General features: G+C 39.9%; 1 protein-coding gene across 6 annotated transcripts in view; it reads left to right on the top strand.

The window, feature by feature from the left end:
• PTPN13 (protein tyrosine phosphatase non-receptor type 13) overlaps positions 1-19,309 on the top strand; it is a 126,516-nt gene that overhangs the window by 91,244 nt on the left and 15,963 nt on the right. For 5 of the 6 annotated variants that reach the window (XM_055796983.1, XM_055796981.1, XM_055796982.1 and 2 more), the window contains 16 exons: positions 1,758-1,814; positions 3,434-3,526; positions 4,819-4,926; positions 5,667-5,798; positions 6,189-6,655; positions 7,638-7,781; positions 9,612-9,705; positions 10,515-10,600; positions 11,460-11,622; positions 12,541-12,755; positions 12,845-12,943; positions 14,430-14,791; positions 14,986-15,160; positions 16,497-16,655; positions 18,346-18,517; positions 18,627-18,837. In XM_055796983.1, coding sequence (XP_055652958.1) covers positions 1,758-1,814; positions 3,434-3,526; positions 4,819-4,926; positions 5,667-5,798; positions 6,189-6,655; positions 7,638-7,781; positions 9,612-9,705; positions 10,515-10,600; positions 11,460-11,622; positions 12,541-12,755; positions 12,845-12,943; positions 14,430-14,791; positions 14,986-15,160; positions 16,497-16,655; positions 18,346-18,517; positions 18,627-18,837 — 2,737 coding nt within the window. The remainder of the gene's footprint in view (positions 1-1,757; positions 1,815-3,433; positions 3,527-4,818; positions 4,927-5,666; positions 5,799-6,188; positions 6,656-7,637; positions 7,782-9,611; positions 9,706-10,514; positions 10,601-11,459; positions 11,623-12,540; positions 12,756-12,844; positions 12,944-14,429; positions 14,792-14,985; positions 15,161-16,496; positions 16,656-18,345; positions 18,518-18,626; positions 18,838-19,309) is intronic. The other variant, XM_055796985.1, reaches the window with a different exon arrangement.

Raw genomic sequence — 19,309 nt, 5'->3', positions numbered from 1 at the left:
AACTGATGGTAGTATTTCAGTTTGAAAAAGGGAGCAGAGTATCATATGTTAAAGTAATCCAGGCCAATTGCCTTTTGTTCCTGAATAGTTGTTCGAGTGAATCAAAAAAATCCTCCTTTGGACAACACCAGTCTGTACACACGTATGCAGAGTATTAGTACCTGACAGTAAAAGCTGTTCTAGAAAACTTCTTCCATTTTATCACTTCTGAGTGCCATTTTATCAAGTGGATCTTCTAATAATTTGCTTGTACTTTTTTTAGTGTTTTCTCTGTAAAGGGTGCAGGGAGTAATTTTTGAAGTGGACTCTGTTTGACATAAGCTGGCTATTGGCTAGTACCTCTGAGCAGTAACTGCACAATTCTTTGTTGTTTGGTCTCATTTGGTTATAATATGTTGGTACCATTTTTTTTGCAGTGCATTGAGCATTTCACAATAACACTCTTGTAATGAGCTAAGCCAGACGTGCTTGCTCCCTTTACTTGGCAAGGATTGGATTGCACACAAATAGTCTTACTAGGCAGTCAAAACACAGAGTTTGCACTAAAAAAAACCACCCAAAAACATTCAGAAGGTAATTTTTAATATCGGTGTGACATCAGTTTCTGGTTATAGCAGGTTCCCTGTTATAATAATAGAAACTACAATGAATGAAACATTTGCAGTCTTGGCTTGCTGTTGTTGCTTTGCTTTTGCTTAATATTAAAATACTGGTTACTTACAGAACGTCAGAGAAAGTGGAAAATGGTTAAGTTTATGGGGGTTGGTATAAACAAAGTCACAAAAAAACTGAACCAAAAAAGTCACCAAAACAGAGTGCGACATACAAACTTTTACCACGTCTGCCCCTGCTGCACTTGAAACAGAGACTGACTTGGGAGCTGTGCTTTTTCAGTACCAAGAGCATAAGCTACTGAACATTGAGATGAAGCATGCAGTTTCTGTAGTGACTGGTTACAGCCAAGTATTTATCCTATGCTTTTAGCTTTACAATTACTGTTATCACGTGCTTATCCATAATCTTCTGGACAGTGATTTTGATAAGGATCTTAGCTACGTGTCAGAAAGTTCTGCTGAATCACATTGCCTCTGCTGGGGGACATGCATTCTTTGCATGGTGAAACTCATCAGCTGAAATAGGTTTCGGAGGTTTGGAAAAGGCCAGGACTGCTTTCCTAAGAAGCTTGAATTATCTTACCTCATTTACTTTCTTAACTTATTATTTTATCCCCTTTAAAGTATGGCCATATTTGCTTGGCATTTATCATTCCAAATAAAATACGATTCTATATGCAAACCAATTTAAATAGAACTACTTGGTTCAAATTGCTTATTACTGCATCAACAACTTTACTATTATACAAAATCCTACAAGACTCCTCTTGTGTTTATTAGGTTGGGCATATTCATCCAATCTTACTAGAAAATACAGTCTTTTACTTACTTTCTTAAATATCTCTTCATTTTATTTGAAGTTATTAACAGTGGTTGTAAAGGCCAAACCTCTGTCCTTTCTGTAATTCTTTGCCTTTGCATGAGCTGCCATCTATCTAAACCTTGAACTACTGCCGAAGTACATGAGTAATTTGGATTTGCTAATCCAAACCTCCTTTCATGTTCATTAATTTTTAAATTAAGTAAATAACTGATATTATGAATGAGCTCATGTGTACTGTGTAAAGTCTGAAATACTTATTGGTAGCTTTCATATTAAAAAAATATTGATAGCAATGTCTTATATTTCCATTCATGTTGCAGGTGTTACTATGAATACTTCAGGAAATCTTCTGTCATCAACACTGTTGAAAGAGAGTGGTAAGCTGATAAATAATATGCCCATAGAATTAATTCAGTCACTTTGTGAAGTACTTGACAAGTGCTTCACTGTTACACCTGTCCTGTTTATTTGCTGTTCTTAATACCTCTACCAGTTGGATAGGACCTTTTTCTAAATACAACTCCTAATTCTTCCTTTGGATTGCTTGCTGGGAGAGGTTTTGACATCTGTGAGTAATATTTTCAAATATTAATAGTATCTGTTCAGTTTGAGACTTGAAGGGTGCTAGTACCTAACATACCATGCTCTTTGAAGCTAATTTCCCTTACCTGTGAGGTTACCAGTTCTGTAGAACCTGAGAAGACTGTGTTTTCTATTTAGTTCTTTTACTCTTTAGGTTTGACTTCATTTTGTGGGGTCGCGACGGAGGGAAGACACAGTCACTCAATATGAGTGATCAGCAGACTTCGTTTATTGTCTCTTATGGTCATCTTTTATACCATGTTATAATTAGCTCATACATATTACAAAAGTTAAGCTCATTATTGGTTAGTTGCCTAAATACCAAGCCCGCCCCTAGTTTCTCTTCTGGAGTTATCTGTTCCCACCTGCAACATTCTTTTCCCACCGCGATCTTCCTGTTACTGTGTAACAAGAACAGCCAAGGATAGTATATTTTTGCTTTACTTCAGATAAGCTGAAAGCATGTGCATTTTTGTCCAGCCAGCTGGACTATGTCTATGTGACCTTTTTCAGCTAGCTAGTTATCCACATTGTGGGAAGTTCCTTCTTCAGGTGGTGCAGTCTGTCATACTCACTTGCACAGTTTTCTGCTTGTACCAGTGTGTAGAGCTCACTAGGTTTCTACTGCTGTGGAATTGCATGTTCCACTGAAAGCAATAGTACCTCAGGCACTCCAGACCAAATGAGTTGTATCTTCTCTAGGTAGCAAATTCATGATTTCAGACTTCCAATATGATGCCATTTCTCGCAGTTTCAGGAGATTGGGTTTTTTTGAACTCATGCTCCCTCTGTCTCAAGTGCCTGGGTCTGCTTCAGCCTGTTAGGAACCCTCAGGAGTCACATAAATTTATTGTGAAGGTGTTCAAATTTTGGAAGAGGCAGAATCAGCAGCCTGTGGAGTTGCAAATAGGGAAATAAATTTAAACAAGATAGGTTTTAGTAGATGTTTCTAATGTTGGCTGTTTTTTAATGAAGGACCACCATTAAGAGAACTTAATGAGTAACCTTTTAGTAACTTCATATAATAAGCCTCAGTTTCCCTTTTACCAACATACTTATGTCATGCCTACCTGAGCAGGGCATGTAAACACAGATCTAAATACTTTGCTGAACTGAGACTAATGAATTTGAAGATTCTAGGGCTCAGTTGTGTTGTGATTGCAACAGACTATGCTAGGTGCTTTTCTTCGGAGGAATAAAAGATTTTAACTGCTGAAGAAGGGAGTGAATTGTAATAGTGGTATTTTGGTTTTTTTTTTTATTTGGGCACGGCCCGGAAGATGAAAGTTGGACCCACTAGTTCAGAACAGCTTTTCAGGTTATCAGAGAAGTAATCTTTCAAGTAGAATTTCAAGACAAACCTGAACAGAAGCATTTGGGGGTAGTGTCTTATCATGAAATGTTGGCTTTTCAGCTGACTCTCCGCAAACAACACAGAACAGAGTTGCCTCACCAGAAAGAGAGATCACTTTGGTGAACTTGAAAAAGGATGAAAAATTGGGCTTAGGTGAGTGGCTTTAAAATTGTTGTTGTCTTGTGTGTTCCTAGAAGCTAAAACCAAAAGTTTTCTGGTCTGTATTTAAGTATTTATTGTAGGACTGAGGAAAGCAGGGCTGGATTTCGAAGACTTTTACAATGCTGAAGCCTGGACTTACTTGGTATCACCTGCTGCTGATTTGTTGAGTGATGTTAAGCAAGTCTTTTTCTCAGTTTTTCCGTATTACAAGCGTAGGATAATATTTATATTGTGAACTAGTCATCCCAAAAGTTGGTTTATCTCTGTGTTCAGGTACAGGATTTTTGTCTATGTGGACACATCACAGCTGTGCCAGCTTGAAGGCTTTAAACAAACAAAAAAAGGACATTATAAAGCCATTATGGGCTTTTCTTACTCCTGTATCTTCAGATGGAATACTAATTTGAGGTTTAAGGCATCTGGAAGACAAGATATTTGCATTCCATTCCTCCTTCTATCACTGAGTTTTTTCATAAACCCACATAATTTTTCCCTGTATGAGTAATGAATAATTTGGTGTCAGTATTGTGCTTTAGAGAGGTTCTCTAAAGTGTCCTTAAGGACATTGTTCTATCATTCAAAATAGGACTGTTGTATAAATTTGAAGAGGGAGAAAAGCCTACAAGAAATAATACTTAGTTGTTTACCCTGCACAGTAACTTAAGAGTTGACCAAAAAGGAAAGAAATTCGTATGAAGTCCACCATTTATTCTTTTTCTTCCTCATGCAGTCTGTGGTACTTTGCTGGTTTAGCTAGAATAGAGAAGAGCTAATATGTTCTGTTTTCATTTTTTTTCATCTTGAACATCGTTTCCAGATTGACCTGGTAGAATTAGCAGAAATAGATTAGAAGCCTTACAAGAAATCAGGGAGTTGAAAAACTCAGTTCTTAAGACCAGGGTCAAACATCTAGGTGAAGCATCTAACGGTGGAGAAAACCAGAATATTTTAAGTAAGAGAAAATAAATTTCATTTAATCAGTGAATGTTTGTTTTATGTCATCTGTGTGTGTGTTTCTCATGCTACAGTTGTCTTCTGTAGTCTTTGCTGGAGGGAAGTTTTCTGGGAAGCCAGTTAGACAGTCTGAATTGCTTGCTCAAAAGCAGAGAATGCAATAAAGCCTAATCAAAAAAGCTTTACTGTGTAGTCGTCTTTGAGATGTGTAGTTTTCTTTTACTTTACATTTGTTGGAATGACTAAGTTCGTGTCGTATGGACGTGAATTGTATTAAGTTATGCCATGATCACTGACATTTTTTGCCTTCTTTGGGCTTTTTTTAATAGGCTTTCAAATAGTTGGCGGAGAGAAGACAGGGAAACTTGATCTGGGAATTTTTATTCATTCAGTTATTCCTGGAGGGCCAGCTGATTTGGAAGGATCTCTAAGACCAGGTGAATAGTGTCAATAACAAGAGGTGTATACATGAAAGGAAAGCCCAAACATGTAGTATTGTTTCCATCTATGGCTGTGGGCGTCAGTCCCAAACAATGCTGACCTTCAGTTACCTTCTGGATAATTTCTGAAAACTGGTGATGCTTCTTTGTTAAACTATATGAAAACAAAAGTAATTTGAATTAAAATAAAAATTATAAAGCTTGAAGTAGCAGAAAGTTGAAGTTATATATATAAGTAAGGGCTTTACTTACTATTGTCTCTCTACAGATGCTTTGTAATTTCAATATTTTAAAAATCCAGATCCATACTTTGATATTGGAAGAAGTGAATGTAACCATATGGCTGTGGGAAGAAAACTTTATTTACTGTCTGCTCTTTATCCCCTTCATTTTAGTCTGTGTCTTGAACTGACCTGCATGTTGCTTATTTCACTACTTGTTTTTTGCTTTTGCATCCGTTCTTACAGCAAAGGAGGAGGTAGAAACCATAATATAGAAAGGTTTGGCAGGTTTAAAAAGAGGAAATATTCATAACCAATTCTTGTGATCTGTTTTGGGTGGATTTTTTTTTTTGGTTTTTTTTTTTAGATTAGGGTTCTCTATTCCAGCATCACTGGAATTTTTAGTAATTTTTAATCAATGCATTGTGTAGAGATTTTCAGACCTGTACTCCACGTTCTCACTGATGGATAAAAATGTAGATGTTAGATTGTATCTGAACAAATCCTTTTGTGCAGGACACCGACTAATATCCATAAACAGTACAAGTTTAGAAGGCGTCAGCCACCATGCAGCATTAGAAATTCTGGAGAATGCACCTGAAGATGTGACACTTGTTATCTCTCAGCCCAAGGACAAGCTATCCAAAGGTACGGAGGGAAATACTCCTTATTATTAAAGAGCTGTTCTTTGAGTTTGAGCACACTGCCTTCTCTGACACCTTTTGTGAAGTACTTTCCATTTGTCTTTAAAATTACTAATGTAATCAACTGAGATAGCTGGAAAACATCATCCCAAACACTTCTTGTAAGCAACCCTAGCTAGTGTATGCTTGAAATTGTTTTCTGAGACTGAATGAAGAAGTGTTGTGGTAACCTTTGGTAATGTTACAGTAACACACCTGTTGCATTGTAAATGGAAAGTGTTCTGCATAATATGAACAGGTAAGACCTTACATGGTGTAAGCTGAGAAATTTTTGTCATACTGCAGATAAGATGTTACCCAGCTACTGACGACTGTCTTGTCTCCTGGTTTTCAGCATCATCTAACGCTGCACACATCAGTAATGGAACCAGGGGTTATTTAAAGAGGCCATCATCAGTGCAGGACGATGAGGCAGAGTCCTCTTCAGAGGAACACAACTGGTCCCGAGGTCACCAGAGGCCTGTTTCAGGAAGCTTGTCTGGTTTGTCGGGAGGCAAGCGGGATGGAAGTGTGAGCTCCCAGGATTCAAGAACGGAAAGCGCCAGCCTGTCTCAGAGCCAGCCAGCCAGCTTCTTTGGCAAACGTGCAAGTGGTAGAATGCAGCAGGATCCTCAGCATTACAGTGATTCCCAGTCTGGGCTTTCTAAAATGAGTGAGAAGAGAAGATCCTCATCTGACAGTACTCGAGCAAAAAATAAAAGGCCTGGGGCAGTGGAGTCTGTGGACTATTCTGACCGAGGAGATTCTGACATGGATGAAGCAACTTATTCCAGCAGTCAGGAGCAACAGCCAGCTAAAAAGGCATAGTGTATTTCATATATTTCCCATCAGTATAATAGTAGTAATGAAACAACTGACTGCGAGTGTGAATAAGGTGAAAGGATGTGGGTGAAGGACAGCCTAGCCTGCAGCTTATCCTTCTAATGGCAAATGCTCATAGCTAATTTCTAAGTTTGGTGATTCTGTTCAAAATAAATGGAGAAAATCACTCCAATGACTTGAAACAACTTCCCAGCTTGGCAATGTGAAGAGGCGGCCATTTCTTACTAGAGGCAGGTTGTGCTTTGAGGTGAACATATAGTACATTTGTTGATCCTGTAGAAAACCTCTTTTTAATTCAATTGTCCAATATGATTATAGTCTAGTGACCACCCCTAGAGGTAAGTTTATTCAGCTGGCAGATGAATTGAGTTTTTCCTAGATAAGAGCAGTAGCGATGCATCTGAAGTGGGTAGCAGCAGAACTTGTATTTTGGGGATTTATCTAATCCATGGAAAACTCTTTGTAGTGAAGTTCAGCAGTGAGCTGTGCTCTGTTCAGACACAGCTTGCTGCTTCTTCTTTCTGAAAGTACACAATGGCAAGTACTACAGATTCCTAATTTGTAGTGATTCCACTTTTCAGCTGATGGAGGTTATTCAAGCATGTTGTGACAGCCTCTGCAAATTAATCCAACAGACCCTAGGCTGCTGTAATACTGAAGTATTACAGTTTCTGTGTTCTGTGACCAACTCATTTTGACAATCAAGACTCACTGCTGAAGGCCAAGCATATTTCTATGCTAAACCTGTTCAATAGCAGCAATGGAAGAATTAAAGCAATGAGCCTTACGAATCTTACTAATTGGTACTTTGCCAGTGGAGGTGGACTCCTTTTAGCTGTATCTGACTCAAACACACTCTTTAGGGTCTTAACTGTAAACTTACGTTCTAATGGCAAATCATTCTCTCTGTTTTGTTTGTTTCTTTTTCTTCCTTTTTTTTTTTTTTTTTTTTTGAATAAAGGAATCTTCTTCAGCAAATACTGCAAACAAAATGAATTGTAAAAAGGTTACTGCAACACTTCTTAAACCTGGAGATATCTTTGAGGTTGAACTAGCCAAAAAAGATAACGGCTTGGGAATAAGTGTCACGGTACTGTTTGACAAGGTTTTTAGATGTTTTCTCTTTTTCTCTACTCCCAGCAACCCATTAAATTGCTAATTTACAAGGAAGCAAAACATCTAATAGCAGACACTGCTTTATGAGCAAAAAAAGCAAGATGGTCTTAGTCTCTTGCTGCCTAATAATGTGGCAGATTTACAAGGGAGAGAATTAAGAACTTCCTTGACAGGCATCACAGGCAGCGGAAGCAGTAGTGTTAATGATGAGTATCTGTGCGCATCCACACTCGTATACCATGTTCAGTGTTCTCCCCCTGCTGGATAAAAGGCAGAAAGTAAAAAACTACTTTAATCCAAATAAGACCTGGCTGACACTGCTTTCTTGCAATACAAGACAAAATTGTGGTTTTAATGGACCAATTTATCTTCAGAATATAAAATTTTTAAGGTAGTTTACGTATAGGGCCTGCCATACTGCAGAGTGGCACTTCAGAGAAGAAGAGAATGATTTATAACTGAAATGCATGCATTTTTCACTGCTCCTTTTTTTGTATTGTGTTCAGAAATACATCTTGGTATTTTAATATACAAATATTACCTCTGCTTCATTGATCACCAGACTACACAGTAATTTGAAAAAGGAAAAGTTGCTTGAATTACAACAACAGAAGTCATTAGCTGCCGTTCAAAACTGGTGGCTTTTACTGGCTGTTTATACCTAAAACTAAGTTGGCTTTTTCCCAGATGTGGCCATACAGATAGGCGTGTAGGTAGAGTGCCAATTCGCAAGCTTAGCCCTGTTTTCATATGTATGGCTAAATTTTAAGAGGAGCCGAATGAAATTCTGTTATTTTGTCATCCCCGTCCCAGTCTGTTCAAAGTCATACTGCTTTATCAAGCTTGTAACTTGACAGAGCTGGGGGAACAAAGGTTCAGCAGGAGCTGGTTATTAAATAGCATCAAGCCTGCTGTATGCATGCATTGGCTTTGAAGAAAACGTCAGAAGATGCCAAGTGATGCAGAGATGTCCCTTAAAGGATGTCCAAGGGAAGGGTGACCGTTGACCTTTCCTTTTTTAACCTTCATTCTTCCCCTGCATTGCTGTCCTCTACAGTGGTGTGACAAGAGGTGTACAGTTAGCTCTGTGTTCTTAATTTTCACGTGTAGTTCTGTGTGTTTTGGGAGTGAATATTAATACACTGTTGCTCTCCCTCTTCCCTCCCAAGTTTCGGGAGAAGCACGGATAGTGCAGCAGTGAGCCAGAATCATACAGTCTTTTGGGCTGGAAAGGACCTTTAAAGATCATCTAGTCCAACTCCTCCCCCCCCCCCCCCCCCCCCCCCCCCCGCTCCCCCGTAATGGAACAAAAAGACTAAGGCCCTCCAAAAATAATTGAGCTTGAGCAGATTTTCAGCTTAGACCTTCAAACTTGTATGAGCTGAGAGAAAGTACCATGCCTTAGTTTCCTGCTACATCAGAGAAGGTGTGTTGAAGTAGGACACTGCATGGGTATGCATCTTCAGCTTTGGCATGCTGTGCTCTTGCACATCTCTGAGCTTTGGTATGCATGCAAGCATGTAAAGTCCAGCACAATGCAGACATATGCCTGCTGAAGGACATTTATTTGTTTTGGGTGCATTTGCATTGTGATGCATCATGTTTTTACAATCTTCCCACCCCAATTTCATTTGTAATAAATTGCATGACTGCAAAAACATGCATTGTGTAACATTTTGGTTTTGATAGTTTGGCTGTTCTTTTTACATGCCAGTAGCCCAAATGCTTCCTGAGTACAGTTTTCCTCGTGTGACTATTTAATTACTAAGTATTCTAAGTGCAACAAGACTAATAAACCCTGTTTTTGCTTTCCATTTAGGGTGGTGTAAATACTAGCATAAGGCATGGTGGTATTTATGTGAAAGCAATTATTCCTAAGGGAGCCGCTGAAGCAGATGGCAGAATAGAAAAAGGTAGTACTTCAGTTCTTTCAGTTGGGACTCTTAAAGTGAAAAAAGGGTAGATAACTGTCTGTGGTGGACTGATGTGGCTAAACAGCTAGGAACTCTGCCTCCTTTCATTGTACCTTTTTCACTGGCAAGAAGGGCTGGGTTTTCCAAGCTCTACTGCATTTGCAGTTGTCATTTTAAATATTGCCTTGATACCTAATTCTGCAGATGGAGATCTAAAAAACATGTAGAACAACTGCAGAACCAACAGAAAACTGCAGAGACTGTTGAGGGGAAAACCAGAAGATAGACTGTAGCAGTATTTGGTTTTAGCCTAGTGCAGCCTGTGTTAATGGAGAACACTTCTCTGTTCCAGTCATGGAGAGAGAGGGCTTTGTATTATTTGTGGCCTTCTTGCTTATCATGCTGGGCAACTCAATACAGAAAATCACTGTAATTGTTATGGCTTTTCTTGTTTGTAAGCCAGGCCACATTCTTTATTGAAGCAAGAATTTCCACTGTAGACTAAGATAATAAAGAGTCTGAGCTTTGTGGCAGGCTATCATTCTGGTGGTTAACACTAGCTTTGACATGGCGTTAACCCCTAGAATTGTAGAATCATTTAGGTTGGAAAGGACCTTTAATTAAGATCATTGAGTCCAACCATATAGTTTAGTTGCAGAGTTCTGTTCTTGACTCAAGAGTGTGGAGGGAAGGGAAAATTTACTACAATAACTGTTCTTGTTAGCTGACACTTGAAGGTTTATATGCATCATATGCATTTTATAAATGAAGTTCTGCCTACTTTTTCTTAAATTATTAATCATTTGTAGGTGATCGTGTGCTTTCAGTCAACGGGATTAGTTTGGAAGGTGCTACCCATAAGCAAGCTGTTGAAACACTGAGAAACACTGGGCAGGTAAGCAGCTGCTAGATCTCCTCCCATCTGTAGTAAACCAAATTGTGATGAGTGAAAAGAGGTAAACGAACCTGAAGGCTGGAGTTCTTCCCAGTGTCTTGGTTGCTTTAGATGTGCTTTCTCAGACTCCTTGGCTTCCTGGGCCTTGAGTCTCACTGCCCACCCTAGTGAAATTCTGGCTCTCTGTGCAGGTGAGAGATCTACATGGAACTGGTTTCTCCTTGTCCTTGGGCTTCGTAGGAAGGAAGCCCAGGTGTACAGGTTGGAAACCAGCTGTAGCAGCATGCTACAGATGGGTGCCAGATTTGAACCACTGAGGACACAAAGGGCCTCTGTACGTGCAGCTGCATTTGCATGCTGTATCAGTAGCTTGAGTCTTGGCCTTTTTGGGTAGCGCTTGATTCTGTCAATGGTGTCTCCTCGTTTAATAGTGCTGTTTATGGTGGCCCCTTCATATGTGGAAGTACATGCACACTTGAAAATAGCCAGTGAATGTACACGTTGAGAGCTGCTAAGGACTACTATTTGTGCTCACTTTATGAAGTGCTTTTAACTCTATTCCTTGTACGGATATGAAGATGACACTGACACTTCTTAACCCCCTCACAGCCTTACCGGAACAAGACACTTTCTTACTTTTGTGTTGGCAAGTATCTTGCAAGTCCATTAGTGTACTTTGTAGGTTGTCACTTAGAGCCCTTAAAATAAGGTACAGATGGAGGACATATGGGGAGGGAGATGTCTATAAAGTTTGCTGCTGTAAAACTTAGGATCCTGACAAGTTAGAAGGAAATGTAGTCTAGGCTGTGCCATCTCCGTGACCACTGCCAATTAACTGGAGAATGTTTCTTCTCCTTAGGTGGTGCATCTGCTGTTGGAAAAAGGTCAGCTTTCAGTGGCCAAGGTTCATGCTCCAGTAACACCACAATGCACGCCTCCAAATCAGGTGGTGCAGTGTGAGCCGCAGGAAATACCAGCAACAAAATCTACAAATGCCAAAGATTACAGCTTTGTCACTGCAGGTCAGCTCACACAGAACAATTTTCTGAACTTTCAAAGCATCCTTTAGTTTTTATAATATTTTTCTTCAAATCTACTGTAGAGTAGAAAGACAGGAGAAAGAGCAGGTATGATTCTATACTGAGCCTCTGCATGTAATGCAGTCTCTTCCTTTTTGTGCTGTTGCTTTTTTTTCTTTTTTTTTAAGATTTCCATTCACATCTTGGTAATAATTGTTTAGTTACTGTTAACTGTTTTCTCTCTCACTGTTACTTGTTTCCCAGTTTCACCAGCCTTGCAGGCCAGGGCTGTAGCAATGTTGAAGTAAAAGGGATGTTGCTATCTCCGGTGTTGCTAGGGTCTGTCAAGGGGAGGTTACGATACTCATATATGAATGAGAGCTTCTGTAGGGCCTCCTGTTCCTGTCTAGGTGAGAGAGGACATCAACAGCTGGATGAAGAGGGATTTATGTAGCTGACTAGAGGCTGGCATATTTCAGCTTCTCTTGCTGCAGACCTGTGAAAGTGGAGGGAAACCTATCCAGATGGGGAAAGCACAGCAGATACTTTTTGGTCTTCCTGCATGGGACTTATCCTGTCTGCCAGGCATTCCAGTTGCTGCTCTTACTAATGCCTAATTGGTGGCCAGAAAGGTGGTGTCACTCTGCTTTAACAGGCTTCTTAACGGACTTCCTGGGGAACAGTGTTTTGGAAATACGTTGGCTTTCTGTGTAGTGTGGATGTTGTCAGGGGAAGTCAGCAGACAGCTTTTTGTCCTCTTTAACTTGGAGGGATCTTTTATATAATGCTTGTGCTCAGTGAAGTAGAAGAACCCTGTGAAGGCGAGAGTGCGTGTTCTCATGTCTGGAGTAAGAGCATCAGCAACTTCTTTTCATAGCCAGTGTGCTGTAGGGAAATAATAAATTAATGTTTCTTTTGCAGAGAACACATTTGAGGTAAAGCTGTTGAAGAACAGCTCAGGCCTTGGGTTCAGTTTCTGCCGTGAAGACAACCTTACCCCGGAGCAGCTGGGCTCAACTATTGTGAGGGTGAAAAAGCTCTTCCCTGGGCAGCCTGCCGCAGAATGTGGGCAGATAGAAATTGGGGACGTAATTCTGAAAGTGAATGGGGCATCACTAAAGGGTTTATCCCAGCAGGTTTGTATTTTAGTAGTGAAACTCATGCTGTGGTAGTCCTGCAAGTCTTGGGGGTCTGCATCTAATAATGAATCCCACTGTGGCCACAGGAAGTCATCTCTGCTCTGAGGGGAACATCTCCAGAAGTCTCTCTTCTCCTTTGTCGGCCACCATCTGGTATACTACCAGACATCGATCCTTCTTTGTTGGTAAGGTGTATGGCATATGGTATTATTTTTTTTAAAACTGTGATTTGAAGGTTCATTTATTTGATCTGGTGGGTGTGTTAGTTACATGCAAGATGCAGATGAAAAGGTGGGGAGGGTGGTCACAGAAACGTGGTTCTTACGGTAAATCCCTCAGGAGCGTACTAAGCATTTTGTGAAAATGTGAAAAGAATGCAGGGCTTTAGTTATTTTTTTTTTCCCTCCATTCTGTGTCTTAAGACATTGGAAATTGGCTTAATACGCTGTTTCTGTGGTGCAGGTTTCTTTGCAGCCCAATGGTTTGAAGCTGATCTCAAATAGAAATCAGGTATTTCTGTAATGTATATGAAGAATATTCTGTGAAACACCAATTTGCCTAGTTTGGTGCATGTAAAACCAGGGAAAAGATTGCCATATTTACTGGAAGTTAGAGGTGTCCCAAAGAATATTTTCAAAACGCTTCAATAAGTAAATCAAAATAATAGAAGGCCATTTTAGGATACTTGGAAGAAGTGGAAATTAAATGTGTTTCAGCAAAAGGGAGGGAATTTGCCTGAAAAGTAAGCTTTCCATAAGACAGAAAAGTGTAAACCTAATGGAGACAAGTTTTGAAGTTATTTTAATATAATTTTCAAACAAGAAAAAAGCTTTCAAGTTTGATGATAGAAACTTAAATGTACAAATACAAATTTAGGTTAGGTTAAATTAGATAAGCACCTGAAAAAACTAATAATACAAGTAACTAGTTCTGTAATTAACCTGTATGTAATATGGAATAACTTTAATAAAAGTGCATATATTAAAAGAAGGGAAAAACCAATAAAATATGAACAATTTTTGTTTATAACATTATCACAGATTGGTGTGTTCATGAGCACAAGAATTTGGCCATAAAAGCATAAATGAAGCTTTTAAACTTAGTGTGTCTGTTAGCTGACATAATTCTTGGGAATATGTGATTATTGGCAAAACTGGTCTTCATTCTGACGGGAGTTAAGAACTTGGCTGAACAGTTTCAGTTTGGCATAAATTGTCATAGTTTGTAATCTGTTCTGTAGCTTTTTGTTTGAAAGCTTCCCTTTTTTCCTCCTGTGTGAGATTAGTTTGACTTCAGTTGCACTGTGTTCTGATTGGAAGGGATTCTGTGGTAATTGCCTGGATGACTTCTGGGCATAGCTTAAAGCCATCTGTCTGTAGGTTCTCCAAGGCTAAAGCCAAGAGAAGATTTGTTTTCCTTAGATGAATTTGGAGTTCTACTTTAGAAGTATATGTTTCAAAGTTTTGCACACTTTGTATTGGCCAAGTTGCATTGAATTTGGTGAAATTGTTTTCTATTTCACCATTATTTCTATGATACGTTTACACAATTGAGGCAACGTCTAAATGTTGCTACTGACTAATTGCTCTTGGTAATTTTATGCAGTCTTAGCAACTTTCTTTTGTCATCAAAACTGGAGTTTGATGAATTAAATGTCCTTGCTCTCTGTAGACTCCCATCCATTCACCCCAACAAGTGTTTCCAGATGTCAGCAGAGAAGTTTCTGGTCCGCCAAACGGAGAACAAGGTGACAGTTCAGATGAAAATGAAACTACTGATCTGAGCAAGAAGAGGCTAAAATCTCCCTCTAGAAGAGACAGTTACAGTGAGAGCAGCAGGAGCGGTGATGAGGAGGTGATAAACTCACCAGCACAGGTGGGCCTTGGATGGAGTTCTGCGCTATACCAAACCTCAGATGAAGCTATGACACAGGCATACAGTCAGTATGAGGCGCACAGTGGTCAGGAGGAGGCTGTTCGCACCATCTTAAACTCTGATCAAGAGACTCCTACAAAGTTAGAGCTTGAGGACAGGTATGTTGTTTATAATGATCCTCATAAAACTGCCAAAGGTTTTTACAAAAATAGTTTATTGTACCTATTCATAGAAATACTTCTTTGTTTTGCTTTGTAGGTTTGCATAAAGTCAGTATTGGCCCATATAGTCATTTATGGGTGACAGCCACATTGTACAAGCTGATCCTTGTTTTTTGCTTGCTTATCCGTAGTGATCTGCCTTTGGATTTGCCATTGATCCCAGCCTGTAGAACTGTTCCTGATGTTACCACATCCGTTTTAATAAATGACTGTTATGCTACTTCTGCTTCTGAGCTGACTCCGCACCTGGGAGGAATGGATTCATTACTCAGCCAGCTGGAAAAAAATGCTGAAGAATATGAGCCAGTAATTTACTATTTCTTTCAGTAGCATAAATGTACCTACTGTTGTAGCCATCTAGAAGTTTTAGCCATGGTATCGGGAGTGACTGTATAGGAGTTAGGCATATTAATTTACAGATGAGATAGCTGTAGGTTATGCTTGCACTAACCTGGGCAAGTGCCTTATACATGGCACACATACATGTGCAAATTGTAACCAGTGAACTGCAGCTGCTGATACAAATGTCTGCAGGCCTTTTGTGTCTGAGCTCTTGAGGAGTTGATATATTTCCCTCTGTGAATGTGGAGGCGTTCATGTGTGTGTAGGTAGCTGTGTATATGTCTTATTTCATGTGTCATTTCAGCCTGGAAAATGTGGCATTAAATATTTACCTACCTCTAAACCATGTACTCAGAGGAAGCTTAAACAGCAGATATCTTGCTTCTGTCCTTTTAGTTTTCTATGTGGTTGTTCTGAGATTGGAGGATAAATTGGGCAGCAGGGACATCAAGAGACCCTGTTGTTTGTTGCATTTATTTGTATGGATCCTAAAGAATTACTGCTGCTCTGCTGCAAAATGCAGCAGATTTTTGAGACTCTTCTGAGAGAGCTTCTTGCCACCCCAGAAATGTCTTGTGTATCAGAAGGGACTTCTCCTTCCATGCACTCACATAATCCATTCACAGGTTGAAAAAAATGAAAATTGAGCCTTGGTGTGTCTCAGTTGTGGGGGTCTTTCAGGTTACAAAGCTATTTTAGCTCATACTCCATTTTGAGAAGGAACAAACTGTCCTTTTCTTAGTCTCTTCTTCAGAAGTTTTTCTCAAATCTTCCTCTGGTGCTCTGTGAATTTCTATACAAATGAGGCAGATACGTATCTTTCAAAACAAAATTAATGAAAACTAAAATAGGCAAAACTTGTCCGTGTCTTTGGTTCCGAGAAAAGCTATGGTATTGTATCTCATTGTAGGAATATAGGTGCACCTACTTTCTTCAGTTGAATAATTCCTGATGCATTGTCTTTTTGGAAAAATATTGAGCCTTTTTTATGTGTGACAGCTAGTTGAGGGTAAAATAAGGTGTCAGTTTTGGTGTTACCTTCACAATTTTGTTTAGATTGTAGGCTTTTGGCCCAAGGTTAATTTCATGCAAAATAGTAGTCTGTCTGAATTCATTAGAGGTGCTTGCTTGAAGCAGCTAAGCTGAGCCTGCTAAGATACATCTTGGTACTGTCTGGGCTTGTGTTGCACTCTAAACCAATAGGTAAATCAGTTGTCTGTTTCTGACTGTCTTAAATTCAGTAAATCCCTCAAATTGCTTCTGTTTGCCTGTGTTGTAAAGTGCTGTTTTCTTCCCCTAGGAAGTAGAGCTCCGAGTCACTATGGCAAAGTCAGAAAAGGGTAGTCTGGGTTTTACAGTGACCAAAGGTAACGATAACGTTGGGTGCTACATACACGACATTGTTCAGGATCCTGCCAAAAGTGATGGGAGACTGCGACCTGGAGACCGACTGATAAAAGTGAGAATATTAATGTTTTCAGATGCAGGAAGAGGACAACTTTTAAGTAAAAAAAAAAAAAAAAAGAAACAAAGAAAACTCTGTGGGCCAAAGTAGATATGGTTAAAGGAACAAAGGCATGAAGCTTCTGAGAGGCATAATTTGATAGCAATTAGACAAAAGAAATACAAGTATGAAAACATGTGAGAGGATTGCTGAAGGGAGTTATGGTATGTCTGACAGCTAAGCATGTGTGCAACCCCTATTCATGATGGCAAAAAATGCTTTCAAGGGAAAAGCATTCATTGATTAAGTAAGAGGGTCGCAAAGTATGTGGAGGGGTGGTTGATGAAATAAATCTATGGCTAGCATGTTGTTAGGAAATGAATTTTAAAAGATTTGCTGTAGAAGAGTTTGCCAGGTACATATCACGTAGTACAGATGTTCATCATAGAATCATAAAATAGTTTGGGTTGGAAGGGACCTTTTAAATGTCATCTAGTACAGTGCCCCTGCAATGAGCAGGGACATCTTCAACTAATCAGGTTGCTCAGAGCCCTGTCCAGCTTGACCTTTAATGTTTCCAGGGATGGGGCACCTACCACCTCTCTGGGCAATGTGTTTCAGTGTTTCCCGCCCTCATTATAAAAAACGTATTCCTTACACCTAGTCTGAATCTACGCTGTTTTATTTTAAAACCATTACCCCTTGTCCTATCGCTACAGGCCCTACTAAATACTCTGTCTCCACCTATCTTCTAAGCCCCCTTTAAGTATTGAAAGGATGCAATAAGGTCTCCCTGGAGCCTTCTCTCCTTCAGGCTAAACAATCCCAACTCTCAGTGTTTCCTCATAGGAGAGGTGCTCCATCCCTCTGATCATTTTTGTGGCCCTCCTCTGGACCAGCTCCGACAGGTCCACATCTTTCCTGTGCTGAGGACTCTGGAGCTGTATGCAGTATTCCAAGTGGGGTCTCACCAGAGCAGAGGTGAGGGTGCAGAATCACCTCCCTCAACCTGCTGGCCGTGCTTTCAAATCCTTCTCTGCAGGGTCCCTTCATCCCCCAGCCTGTGTTGATACCAGGGGATGCCCCGACCCAGGCAGAACCTTGCACCTGGCATTGTTGAACCTCAAGATGTTCATGTGGGCCCACTTCTCGAGCTTGTCCAGGTCCCTCTAAAATGGCATCCTGTCCCTTACAGTATGAGTTTCTGATCAACTGAAAACTTGCATTTAGGCTTGCAGGGACTGTGAGCAATAGTAACCAAGTGCATAACACAGAGCATGTGAGTCATTGCTAGATCAGGACACTAAAGCGCTGCTAAATACTATTAAACCTTAATGTAAGTTAGGCAAATACAAGTCAGATTGGATTAGGTTGTGAGTCAGACTTCAGGTGTTGGCCTCTGCAGTTTCAGCATTCAATTTTTTTAAATGGGAGCAGAAAAATAATATACTACTTGAGATTGTTTAATGTTTTGTCATTTGGACACTAAACTTGTTTCTTCACTTGCAAACGTTCAGTTACATTTATGTGTTCTTTCTCCCTGGGTAAGTATTATGAACTGCAACTGCTGTTGATAAACGATCTGCTCTTTTGTCCTTGAATGTCACATGCCAACAATAGGAACAGTAATAAATGCTTCTGCAGTAATGCTAACTGTTCTACTTGGAACCTAACAAGGACATCTTTGTTGCTTTTATTTTCGCAGGTTAATGACATTGATGTCACTAACATGAGTCATACTGATGCAGTAAACTTTCTCCGTGCTGCCCCAAAGACTGTAAGATTAGTGCTAGGCCGTGTTTTGGAGTTACCCAAGATGCCAGTGTTGCCTCATTTACTGCCTGATATTACACTAATGTGCCAAAAGGAGGAGCTAGGTAACACAGAAATATACTGCTTTTTGCTCTAAAGCAGGTTTTTTCCCCTTCAGTTATGCAGAAAGAACTTGACTTTTATCCCCCACCCCCTTCCTTTTTTCCTGCAAAGGTTTGTTGTTATCAGGAGGTCATGACAGCATTTACCAAGTTGTGTATATTAGTGACATCCTCCCCAGATCGGTTGCTGCCAGAGAGGAGAGTCTCCGTGCGCTAGATATTATCCATTACATTAATGGAGTAAGCACACAGGGAATGACTCTGAAAGAAGCCAAAAGAATGCTGGAAACATACCTTCCAAAAGTGGTGCTCAAAGCAACCAGGTGTGTTTTGGAAGCAAATGCTTCCCTGTACCTTTTGTTTTTCTTGCATGATTGCATGAGTATGTGGGTGAAACATGTTCCTGGCATGACAGCTAAGTCAGAGGTGTACTAGGTGGCGTGTTATTGAGGATTGACGCCACAAAAAGGGTCTGTGTAGTCACAGGTTTGTGCTTCGGTGGAGCAGAAGGGTACTTGGTACTAGTGGTGCTTTGTGTTTCTTGGAGGAAACTGTCCAGCTAGGAAGTGCAGGTGTTCAGAGTACCATTTTCAAAGTATGATGCAGATTATTTAAATGCAATTACTCCTTAAAACTGCAACTGAGGGTTCTGTAATCACAAAAAGGAGATGAAATGTTTCACACTTAAATAGTTCTACTGTCACTTGGATGTCCCAGCACACTGGTGAATGTCAAAACCCTACGGCGCAGATCCTAGTGCACTGCTGTATTTTCACTGATGCCTGCTGCTTCTGT

Source organism: Falco peregrinus, chromosome 2, assembly GCF_023634155.1.
Source record: "Falco peregrinus isolate bFalPer1 chromosome 2, bFalPer1.pri, whole genome shotgun sequence".
Taxonomy (NCBI): domain Eukaryota; kingdom Metazoa; phylum Chordata; class Aves; order Falconiformes; family Falconidae; genus Falco; species Falco peregrinus.
This window is presented reverse-complemented; position numbering and strand designations above follow the sequence as displayed.